The following is a 12,864-nucleotide window of genomic DNA, read 5'->3' as shown; positions in this document are numbered from 1 at the left end:
ATTGAGTCATGGTTACAGCCACCAGTGAGGTATCATTTACATATTGCTGGCTAAAAATTATGGCAATCTTCTGAATATTTTGTCTAAAGAGCAAGGTATTTTTAGTACTGAGACAAACTGGCTATTGTTAATTCTTTAAATGACTTATACTTTCATGAGGTGTTTTTTTGTGTTTGTTTTTTTTTAAGTTTTCCAAATGATATTCAAATAAGAGAATAGTAATTCTTATTTTAGTGATACATACATATTTATTAATAGAATGCTTTACATTTTTTTCTCCTGTTTTGTACTTGAATACTGAAAGTTTGCTTTTTCGGTGTGGCTTAATATTTAGTGTCCAGGTTTTTTTGTGTTCTTCATCTTAAACTATTAAACAGTTGCCCATTTTACTGAAACTATTAATTATTTGCCTGTTTTAATTGAAAATCTACGAGCAGGTCATAAATGAGAATTATGATAGACTTTTTTATGAAAGTTAGTTAATATTATAGCATTGTTAAAATTAAAATCCAAACATTTTCTTAGACATACCAGCTCACAAATAATTTATTTATTTTTCTACAGAAAGAATCAGTACTAAAAGAGGAAATAAATGACCTTCTACAACAGAAGATTTCAGTGGATGAAAAATATACTTTCTTGAGGAAAGAATTCAATGACTTGCAGAAGAAATTTAAAGATAAAAGTCAAGAAGATAAGGTGTATTGACTTGAACATAGTTTCATAGGAGTGTTTTTTTTTTTTTTTTTTTTGAAGTCTTGCTTTACCCTTTGTGGCACAGAAAGTGACAAGCTTGGATGGAAAAAATTGCCTAAGGCCCTGCTGTACCATACAGTTTTCTCACATGCAAAAACTCAGAGAAAAATGCTTTAAAGCTAAGACTCCAAGCTTTATAACTTTCAGATAAATAGTTAATGATGGAAATGGAGCTAAGAAAGTAGGAGTGTGAATATGTGGCTTCTAGTAATTAGATTCTGATGGGACTGGCATTATTAATTGATAAAACCAGGTCTGGGAGGATATGTCTGTGTGGGTCTCAAAAATAGCTGGGGACAGCATCAAAGGCAGCTTGATCAATTAATGGGCTCTTTGTAAATGTGTACTCATCAAAGCTGTCATCCAGTGAAAAAATATGACCCATCCACCTGCATGAAAAGAGGCCAATAAAAGTACACAGGTGACCTTGGCCATCAAATATAGAAGCTGCTGCTGTGAGGGTGAAACTGCACAGTTTATATTTGCTGATTAGTTCTCACCTTTTTTGTTGTTGTTGTTGTTTATCGGCCCTTGTGGTACTGTTCTACAGGACACTAAGGAATGTGTACAGAATAAAGAAGAGCAAAACAGGCTGGTTATAAAAAATCTGGAGGAGGAAAATAAGAAATTGAGTACTCGCTGCACTGACCTGTTAAATGACCTGGAGAAACTAAGGAACCAAGAAGCACATTGGAAAAAAGAAAAATATGGCATTGATGCAAAAATAAAGGTACACAATGCGAATGGAATACATACTGCAATTTTGGATTTAACTTCATATAGGAAATTTAATACATGTTATTTTCTTTTAAATAACAAGTTATATATTCAAACCCACCAGTGGGGAGTAGCATTAATTTATATTCTTTCACTTAAAACCCATAGCTTTTTAAAAATTGATGTTGCAAAGCAGGAAACTGACTTCAAATAGTTATCCTAAAATGTAGTCATTAAAAAATAAAGGCTATTGCATTTTGAAATAAAATGTGTTTTTTTAAAAAATATTCAGAATCATGAGTTTTGACTTTTTAAAAGGAAGGCTTAAATTCATAAATGCAGATAAAATTTATTTTAATATAATTTTACTTTAAAAATAAAGGGTAATGCCTCCCCCAGAAAACCATTAAAAATACTCATAGATGGTTCTAAAATGGTGCTTTATTTATTTAAAGGGGAGTTATTTATAGTAAAATTTTAATAGAATATAAAAGTTAATAATCTTATAAAATTCTTACATTCTTTTGATCAGTATTTTTCAAAATAATGTGTTTTGGGGGCATTCCCTTTGTCTTCAGCAGGTTTTTGCTCATTTATTTTCCAATCAAATGTCAGGTTTCTCTTTTACTGTATATTTTATTTAAAATGGCATAAATAAATAAGGCTACAAAAACATGGTAGTCTTTCTATATATATATGTACATAAAAGAAATATAACCAACACATGTATTTATATATCTATTTAAAATATGTAATTATAATATGGATATGTATGTGCATATGTGCACATGTGTGCATAAATATTTAAGTTAGGGGAGAAGGATATGTCTGAACATGTGAATCGATCCTTTGCAGATTTTTAAGGGAACACATTGAGTGTTAGTGCACAATCAGAATGACTGAGCCAGTAAGGAAACTGAATTCTGGTGCATTTGTTTTCTTAATTTTTAAATCAGTTTCTGCCACAATACATCCTTTAAAAAAGTTGTTGGTTTGATAAGAGTAGGTGGTAGTGCCTTGTGTTAATTCACAACTACATGATTATTTAGTGATAATTTTCACTAAATAATATATATATATATATGTATATGCATACATATAGATAATATATATATAAAATAATATATATATATTTATATATATATGTGTGTGTGTGTGTGTGTGTGTGTATATATATATCATAGAAATTGGGTTCATTTATGTAAAAAAATCATACCTGCATAGAATTTGATTTGCTCCATTTCAGTTCCTGTTGCCCCTCTTTCCCTTCCCTTCTTCCTTCCTTTATTCTCCTACCTCTACTTTACTGATCTTCCTTTGGCTCATTTATTTATTTATTTTTGATAAATTTTTGATTTCTACATATACATAAAGGTGGAATTCCCTGTGGTAAATTTATACAAGCACATAGTGTGATTTTGTAAATTCATTTCTGCATTTCCTTTCCTTCTAGTCCTTGTTAACTCCTTCTCAGTCTCTTTCTTCGACTTCACTGTATTTTTATGGTATTTCTATTTCTCCTCTTCTTTTCCTTGTTTTGCTCCAGCTTCCACATACGAGAGAAAACATTTACCCTTGATTTTCAGGGTCTGGCTTATTTCACTTAGCATCATGTACTCCACCTATATCCATTTACCAGCAAATACCATAATTTCATTCTTCTTTATGGCAGAGTAAAACTCCATTATGCATACATACCACATTGTCTTAATCCATTCATCTATTGATGGGCATCTGGACTGATTACATAATTTGATTATTGTGAATTGTACTGCTATAAACATTAAAGTGACTGTATCATTGTCTTTGCTGAGTTCAGATGTTTTGGATAAGTACCAAGGAGTGGGATAGCTGGGTCATATGGTGATTCCATTTCTAGTTTTTTGAGGAATTGCCATCCAGTTTCCCAGAGTAGTTGTACTAATTTGTAGTCCCAACAAAAATGTATGAGTATAACTTTATCCCCACAGTCTTACCAGTATTTACTATTATTTGTATTCTTGGTAATTTCCATTCTCACTAGAGTAATATGAAATATTAGTGTAATTTTGATTTGCATTTCCCTAAATGATAGGGATGTTGAACATTTTTTCATGTATTTGTTGACCATTGTGTTTTTTCTTTTAATAAATGTCTGTTTAGTTCTTTAACTAATATATTTTTTTAAATATTTATCTTTTATTTGTACACAATACATTTATTTTGTTTATTTATTTTTATGTGGTGCTGAGAATCAAACCCTGGGCCTCGCACATGCTAGGCGAGCACTGTACCTCTGAGCCACAACCCTAGCCCCTAGCCAATATATTAATTGGATTTTTTGGGCTTTTTGATGTTTAGTTTTTTTAGTTTTTTAATATATTAATATTATGTATACTATATGTATTAATTTCCTGATAGAGGAGTAGCTGACCAAGATTTTCTCCCATTATGCGGGCTTTCTTAACACTCTTAATCATTTCCTTTTTTGCAGAAGCTTTTGAGTTTGATGGCATCCCACTTATTGATTATTGAACTTATTTCTTGAGCTTTTGGGGTCTTGTTAAGAAAGTTGGTACCTGTACCAATATGTTGGTGGGTTGACTCTATTTTCTTCTAGCACCTGCAATGTTTGTGGTCTAATTCCTAAGTTTTTGATTCATTTTGACTTGACTTTTGTGTGTGATGAGAGGGATCTGGTTTCATTCTTCTACATATGAATTTTCAGTTTTCCCAGCAGCATTGGTTAAAAAGGCCATCTTTTCTCTAATGTATATTTTTGACACCTTTGTGAACTCACAGATGCTTTTAAGAACATGGGTTTGTCCCTATGTTTTCTGTTCTGTCTCATTTGTCTTCACATCTATTTTGATGCCAATGCCATGCAGTTTTTTTACTATACTTTTGTAGTATAATTTCAAATCAGGTATTGTGATGCCTTCTGCATTGCTCTTCTTGTTCAGGATCACTTTGGCTATTATGGGTTTCTTAATCTTCCAAATGAATGAACTATTTTTTTCCTAGTTTTTTGAAAAATGTCATGGGTATTTTCATAGGACTTGCATTGAATCTCTATAACACTTTTGGTAATATGGCCATTTTGACATTATTAATTCTGCTTATCCAAGAACATGAGAAGTCTTTCCATCTTCTAAGGTTTTCTTCAATTTCTTTCTTCTATTTTCTATAATTTTCATTGTAATTATCTTTTACCGAATTGAATAGTTTAATTCTCAGGTATTTTACATTTTATGATTATTGTGAGAGGAGTAATTTTACTATTTCTTTCTCAGCAGAGTCATTGTTGGAATATAGGAAAGCTATTGATTCATGAGTGTTGATAAAAACTTCTCATGATAAAAATAAAATTAAAAAAAATCATGAGCACCAAGCCAGCAACAGTACAAAGAAAACTCAAAGACAAACTGCACATAGAGAAACTAAAAAACAATCCAAAGCTCTCAAAAAGGAAGTTCAATAGAAGAATAACCCACTAAATTAGAATCAAGATAGGAAAAAATGGAGAAAAAAACCAAAATGTCAGGAAACCCAAACACATATCCATATTAATGATGAATGTTAATGCTCTCAGCTTCCCAACTAAAAGACAAAGATTAGCAGAATGGATTGAAAAGCAATATTCATCTATGTGCTATTTGTGAGGGACTCATAGGCAAAGACATCAACATGATAACGGTAAAAGTATTGAAAAAATATTCCACTCATTTGGACCATAAAAACGAGAAGGAGTAGCTATTCTCATACCTGACAAAGCAGATTCTAGGAAGAATTAATCAAAAGAGACAAAGAAGGCCACTGTATCCCTTTAGCTGTTGAAGGGTATCTTGGTTTGTTCTGTAGCTTGGTTATTGTGAATTTTGCTTCTATAAACATGTGGCTGCATCATTGCAGTATGCTATAAATCTGGGCATGTACTGTCAAGTACACATAGTGGTTCCATTCATAGCTTTCTCAGAAATTTTCATGTGCTTTCTAGAGGGGTTATACTAATTTGCAGTCCCACAAACAATATATGAGTGCACTGTTCAATGTACATCCTCCCCAATATTTATTGTTATTTGTATTCTTGATAATTGCCATTCTGAGTGGACTAAGATATAATCATAATATAATCTTAATTTGCAATTCTAGAATTGCTAGAGATGTTGAAACATTTTTTTCATATACTTGTTGAACATCTGTATTTCTTCTTTCAAGGAGTATCTGTTTTGTTGTTTTTTTTTTGCTCATGTGTTGATTTTGTTATTTTTTTAATATTTTATTTGTAGATGGACATGATATCTTTATTTATATGGTGCTGAGTATTGAACCCAGTGCCTCACACATGCTAGGCAAGTGCTGTATCACTGAGTCACAACTCCAACCTTGTTATTTGTTTTTGATCCTAGGTGTTTATCATTCTTCATATATTCTGGATATCAACACCTTATCTGAGGAGCAGGTGGCAAAGATTTGCTCCCTTTCTGTGGGCTCACTCTTCATACTCTTGTTTCCTTTGCTGTGCAGATGCATTTTAGTTTGATGCTATCACACATATTGATTTTTCATTTTGTTTCTTATGCTTTACATATCTTGTAAGGAAGTTGCTTCCTGTGCTGACATCTTAGAGGGTTGGGCCTGCATTTTCTTCTAGTTGTTGCAGGGTTTTTGATCTAATTGCTAGGTCTTTGATCTACTTTGAGTTGAGTTTTGTACCTGGTGAGGGAAAGAAGTTAAATTTCATTATTCTACATAGGGATTTCCAGTTTTCCCAGCATCTTTTTTTTTTTTAAAGGCCATCTGTTCTCCAACATTTGCTTTTGGAACATTTATCTAGTATCACATAACTGTGTTTATGTGGGTTTGTTTCTGTGTCTTATATTTCATTGGTCTTCATGCCTGTTTTGATGTTAGTACCTTGCTGTTTTTGTTACCATAGCCCTGTAGTATAATTTGAGATCCAGTATTGTGATGTCTCCTGTTTTGTTTTTTTCAGTAAGGATAGCTTTGGCAATTCTTGGTTTGTTATTTTTCCCAATTAATTTCATAACTGTTTTCTAGTTTTGTGAAAAATGTCACTTGACTTTTGATGGGAACTGTATTGAATCTTTTAGCTCCTTGGTTGTATTGCCATTTTGACAATATTAATTTTGCCTATCCAAGAACATGGGATGTTTTTCCTTCCTCAGAGTTCTACTTCAATTTCTTTCTTTGGTTTTCTGTAGTTTTCTTTGTAGAGGTTTAGCTCTTTTGTTAGATTAATTCTGAAATATTTTATTTTATTTTATTGAGGTTATTGTGAATGGGAATGTCTTCCTAATTTCTTTTTTGGCAGATTCATTATTTGAGTATAGGAGTATGATTGATTTATGAGTGTTGATCCTATATTATGCTATTTTGCTGAATCCGTTTATGAACTCTAGAATTCTTATTGCGGAGTTTTTTGGGTCTTCTAAATATAAGATCATGTTGTCAGCAAACAGATAATTTGAGCCCTTTTTTCTTATTTGTATCCCTTCCATTTCCTTCTGTTGCCTGATTGCTCTGGCTAGAGTTTCTAGGACTGTGTTAAATAGAAGGAGTTGAAAGTAGGCATCCTAGTCTTGTTCCTGTTTTTAGGGGAAATGCTTTCAGTTTTTCTCCATTCAATACAATGTTAGCCTTGGGTTTGTCACAGATAGCCTTTACAATGTTGAGGTAATATTTTTCTATCTCTATTTTTTCTAGATTTAACATGAATGGGTGCTGTACTTTATCAAATGCTTTTTGAGATAATAATCATGTCATTCTTATTTTAAGGCTATTTAGGTGGTATGTTACATTTTTTGATTTCCATATGTTGCATCCCTGGGATGAAACTCCCTTTGTCATGGTGTACTATTTGTAAAATATGGTTTTGTATGTGATTTGGAAGTGTTTTATTTAAAGTTTTTGCATCTATGTTCATTAGAGATATTGGCCTGAAGTTTTTTTTCCTTGATGTATCTTTGTCTGGTTTTGGTATCAGGGTGATACTGTCTTCATAAAATTTAGTTTGGCAGTGCTCCCTTCTTTTATATTTTATGGAATAATTTGAGGAATGGTGGTATTAATTTTTCTTTAAAGGTCTGGTAGAACTTGGCTGAGAAATCCATCCAGTCCTGGGCTTTTCTTTGTTGGAAGGCTTTTGATATTTGCTTCAATTTCATTACTTGATATTGATGTGTTTAAATTTTTCTATATTTTTATGTTTCCATTTGGATAGGTCATATGAGAGGAATTTGTCAATATCTTAAAGATTATCTAGCTTATTGTTGTATACATTTTAAAATAGTTTTTGATGATCCTCTGGATTTCAACAGTGTCTGTGGAGATATTTCCATTTTTTTTGCCTCAAATTTTGTTGAGTCCCACCCCGCCTCTTTAATTTGGTAAGTTTGGCTACCAGTGTATCAATCTTATTTATCCTTTAATAAAACTTGTTTATCTCTGTTTAGTTGATCTTTTGTCTTGTTGTTGTTGTTTTTTTTATTCTTAGCTTCATTTCTGATTTTAATTATTTTCTGTCTTCAACTGATTTTGGTATTTGTTCTTCTTTTTCTGGTTTTGATATATAATGTTAGATTACTTATTTAGTGTCTTTATGTTCTTTTAATGTTTGAGCACAGTGCTATGAACTTAATTTTAATACTGCCTTCATACTTTCTTAGAAATTTTCATACAGTATATCACTCTTCTCACTTAATTCTAAGAATTTTTAAATTTCTTCACTGGTTTCTTCTGTTATCCCTTCATCATTAAATAGCATGTATTTTAGTCTCCAGGTGTTAGAGAAGCTTCTATTTATATAATTGATTTCTCATTTCATTTTATAATGATCTGATGGAATGCAAGGTATTACCTCTATTTTTTTCTATTTGCTAATATTTGCTTTGTGATCTAAGATGTGGTCTATTTTTAGAAAATATTCCATGTACTGCTTAGAAAAAAGGGAATTCATTTATTGATGGATGGAATATAGGTGTCTGTTAGATCCATATTATTAATTGTATTTTTAATTTCTGTAGAGTCTTTCCTTAGTTTAGGTTGGATGATCTAACCAGTGGTGAGAGAGGCATGTTAAAGTCACCCTGTATCATTATATTGTGGTCTATTTGATTCTTAATATTGAGAAGGGTTTATTTTATATATATATATATATATATATATATATATATATATATATATATATATATATATGCTCGATTGTTTGGGGCATAAATATTTACAATCATTATATCTTGTTGTTGTGTGATTCCCTTAAGCAATATGAAGTGACCTTCTTTGTCTCTTCTGATGCTCTTTTGTTTTCTCTTTTCGTTCAAAGTCTACTTTATCTGAGATGAAAATAGCTACTCCTGGACATTTATAAGTCCCATGTGAATGGTATGTCTTTTCCCCATACTTTTACCTTCAGGCTGTGGTGAACATCTTACAGTCATCCATATTGTTGGGTTTGTTTTTTAATCCAATTTGCCAGTCTATGTCTTTTAATTGAAGAGTGTAGTCCATTTACATTCATTGTTATATCGAGAGCTGATTTTTACTTCCCGACATTTTTGATTTATTTTTACTGCTTAAATTGGACCAGATTGTCCTTTAATTGACTATTCTTAGTATGTTTCCTTCCAATGCTGGTTTTAATTCTATTTTTTCACTTCCTTTCCATCAAATATTTCATTGAGTATGTTTTGTAGTGTCAGCTTTCTAGTTATGAATTCTTTAGCATCTGTTTATCATTGAAGGTTTTTATTTCATCTTTAAACCTGAAGCCTAATTTTTCTGTGTATAGTATTCTTAGTTGGCATTTATTTTCTTTCAGATTTGGTATGTATTATTCCAAGTCCTCATGGCTTTTAGGGTCTGGGTTGAGAAATCAGTTAAAATCCACATTGGTTTACCTCTAAATATGACCAGCTATTTTTGTCTAGCAGCTTTTAGAATTCTGCCCTTATTTTGTATGTTAGGCGTTTTCATATAATGTTTCTTAAAGTAGATCTATTCTATTTTTGCATATTTGAAGTCCTGTATGCCTCTTGTATTTGAATTTCTTTTATTTATTTATTTATTTTATTTTTTAGTTTTCGGTGGACACAACATCTTTATTTTTATGTGGTGCTGAGGATCGAACTTAGTGCCCCGTGTATGCCAGGCAAGCGTGCTACTGTTTGAGCCACATACCCAGCCCCTTGTGTAAGGGTCCGGCGAAAAGTCGGAGGAAGAGACCACAAGAGAGTGTCTTATGCAACAGCAGAAGGGAGGGTTTATTTGGAGACCAGCATGCTAGGGCCCAGAGCTCTCTATAGCAAAGAGAGATAGAGCCCTGAGAACAGCTTAAGCAGAGCGTATATACTTTCCTTGGAGAGGGCAGGGAGAGAAGTTACATTTTGTAGTTTGGCAGTTGGGGACAGCTCATTCTGGGAACAAGATTAGCAAACAGTTCACAGTTGGGGACAGCACATCCTGGGAACAAGATTAGCAAACAGTGTTTTGTTAAGCATATAGAAAAACGGAGTGACAAGTACCTATTTTATTAACCTTTCACTTGTATTTGAATTTCCATCTCATTCTTAATGTTTGGAAATTTTTCTGATATTATTTCATTGAAAAGATTGTTTGTCCTTTTACTTTATATTTCACAGCCTTCGGCCTTTTAATATTATCCCAGATTTCCAGCATGTTCTGGTCATGGTCTCTTAATAGCTTTTCTTTATGGGCAATTTTATTTTCAAGATTTTTATACTTTATTTTAGAAGGCTCAAAAATCTATCTTCAAAGTGGCCTAATCCATTGGTGGTGCTTTCCATTGAATTTTTCATTTCCAAGATTTCTGTTTGGTTCTTTTTCAAACCTCTATAATTTTATTGAAGGGATTTTTTAGTTTTTGTATTTTCTCTTTAATTTCACTTTACATCTTCTTTTAGCTCATAGAACATTTTAAATGTGAACTTTCTAAATTCTTTCTCTAACATTTCCTCCATTTTGATGTCAGTAGAGTCAGTTGTTGATGCATATGGTCTGTTTGTGATGGTTTGTTTCTTTGCTTCTTTATATTGTTTGTATTTCTACCCATATATTGGTATTTTTTTTTCTTTTTAGGAAGGGACTACTTTGTGAGTTTCATTCTCTTTGGTGCATGGGGTTGGGCAAATGTCCAGATCTCATTTCTTTTAGGCAGTACATGACCTGCTGATCCCAATATCAGCACCCTTTAAGAGATGCCACTGGACCATATTTAGTACAATCACTTCAGAGCGAAGCCTTGAACTATTCAGCATTATGAGAAACAAACACTGATTGCTGTTTTTCTCCACAGTTCCTCAAATCCAGGTATAAGCTTTTAATAAAATTCTGAAATAGGTAAAAATTAGTTATTAAATTTAGTAAAATTATTATAACCTTAAATGAGGGCTAAAATGTGGGAATAATAAAGATTGGACAAAATAGAGAGGGAATAGAGAGACCAAAAAAAAAAAAAGAAAGAAAGAAAAAGAGGTTTAATGCAATGCCAATCAAAATCCCAATGGCATTTCTTGTAGAAATAGAGAAAGCAATCATGAAATTCATATGGAAAAATAAAAGACCCAGAATAGCAAAAACAATTCTAAGCAGGAAGTGTGAATCAGGCGGTATAGCGATTCTAGACTTCAAACTATAATACAGAGCAATAGTAACAAAAACAGCATGGTACTGGTACCAAAACAGGCGGGTGGACCAATGGTACAGAATAGAGGACACAGAAAACAATCAACAAAACTACAACTATCTTATTTTTGATAAAGGGACTAAAAGCATGCAATGGAGGAAGGATAGCATCTTCAACAAATGGTGCTGGGAAAACTAGAAATCCATATGCAACAAAATGAAACTGAATCCCTTTCTCTCGCCATGCACAAAAGTTAACTCAAAATGGATCAAGGAGCTTGATATCAAATCAGAGACTCTGCGTCTGATAGAAGAAAAAGTTGGCTACGATCTACATACTGTGGGGTCGGGCTTCAAATTCCTCAATAGAACACCCATAGCACAAGAGTTAATAACTAGAATCAACAAATGGGACTTACTCAAACTAAAAAGTTTTTTCTCAGCAAAAGAAACAATAAGAGAGGTAAATAGGGAGCCTACATCCTGGGAACAAATCTTTACTCCTCACACTTCAGATAGAGCCCTAATATCCAGAGTATACAAAGAACTCAAAAAATTAGACAGTAAGATAACAAATAACCCAATCAACAAATGGGCCAAGGACCTGAACAGACACTTCTCAGAGGAGGACATACAGTCAATCAACAAGTACATGAAAAAATGCTCACCATCTCTAGCAGTCAGAGAAATGCAAATCAAAACCACGCCAAGATACCATCTCACTCCAGTAAGATTGGCAGCCATTATGAAGTTTAAACAACAAGTACTGGCGAGGATGTGGGGAAAAGGGTACACTTGTACATTGTTGGTGGGACTGCAAATTGGTGCAGCCAATTTGGAAAGCAGTATGGAGATTTCTTGGAAAGCTGGGAATGGAACCACCATTTGACCCAGCTATTCCCCTTCTCGGTCTATTCCCTAAAGACCTAACAAGAGCATGCTACAGGGACACTGCTACATCGATGTTCATAGCAGCACAATTCACAATAGCAAGACTGTGGAACCAACCTAGATGCCCTTCAATAGACAATGGATAAAAAAATGTGGCATTTATACACAATGGAGTATTACTCTGCATTAAAAAATGACAAAATCATAGAATTTGGAGGGAAATGGATGGCATTAGAGCAGATTATGCTAAGTGAAGCTAGCCAATCCCTGAAAAACAAATGCCAAATGTCTTCTTTGATGTAAGGAGAGTAACTAAGAACAGAGTAGGGACGAAGAGCATGAGAAGAAGATTAACATTAAACAGGGATGAGAGGTGGGAGGGAAAGGGAGAGAGAAGAGAAATTGCATGGAAATGGAAGGAGACCCTCAGGTTATACAAAATTACATACAAGAGGAAGTGAGGGGAAAGGGAAAATAATACAAGGGGGAGAAATGAATTACAGTAGAGGAGGTAGAGAGAGAAGAGGGAAGGGGAGGGGAGGGGAGGGGGGATAGTAGAGGATAGGAAAGGCAGCAGAATACAACAGACACTAGTATGGCAATATGTAAATCAATGGAAGTGTAACTGATGTGATTCTGCAATCTGTATATGGGGTAAAAATGGGAGTTCATAACCCACTTGAATCAAAGTGTGAAATATGATATATCAAGAACTATGTAATGTTTTGAACAACCAACAATAAAAAAATAGTGTTCCTCTTTTAGCCAAAAAAAAAAAAGAAAAAGAAAAAAGATATAAAATAATTCATACCAAGGTAGAAAGGAGAAATTGATTGATTGTGGGTATTTGAAGTAGCA

The 12,864-nt window shown here is 33.0% G+C and overlaps 1 protein-coding gene across 4 annotated transcripts in view; it reads left to right on the top strand.

Annotated features, from left to right (window-relative positions):
* CNTLN (centlein) overlaps window positions 1-12,864 on the top strand; it is a 332,078-nt gene that overhangs the window by 74,109 nt on the left and 245,105 nt on the right. For all 4 annotated transcript variants that reach the window (XM_081278288.1, XM_081278287.1, XM_081278289.1 and 1 more), the window contains exons 4-5: window positions 565-699; window positions 1,307-1,486. In XM_081278288.1, the coding sequence (XP_081134414.1) occupies window positions 565-699; window positions 1,307-1,486 (315 nt within the window). The remainder of the gene's footprint in view (window positions 1-564; window positions 700-1,306; window positions 1,487-12,864) is intronic.

Source organism: Spermophilus citellus, assembly GCF_964194105.1.
Source record: "Spermophilus citellus genome assembly, chromosome: 2".
NCBI classification, from domain to species: domain Eukaryota; kingdom Metazoa; phylum Chordata; class Mammalia; order Rodentia; family Sciuridae; genus Spermophilus; species Spermophilus citellus.
This window is presented reverse-complemented; position numbering and strand designations above follow the sequence as displayed.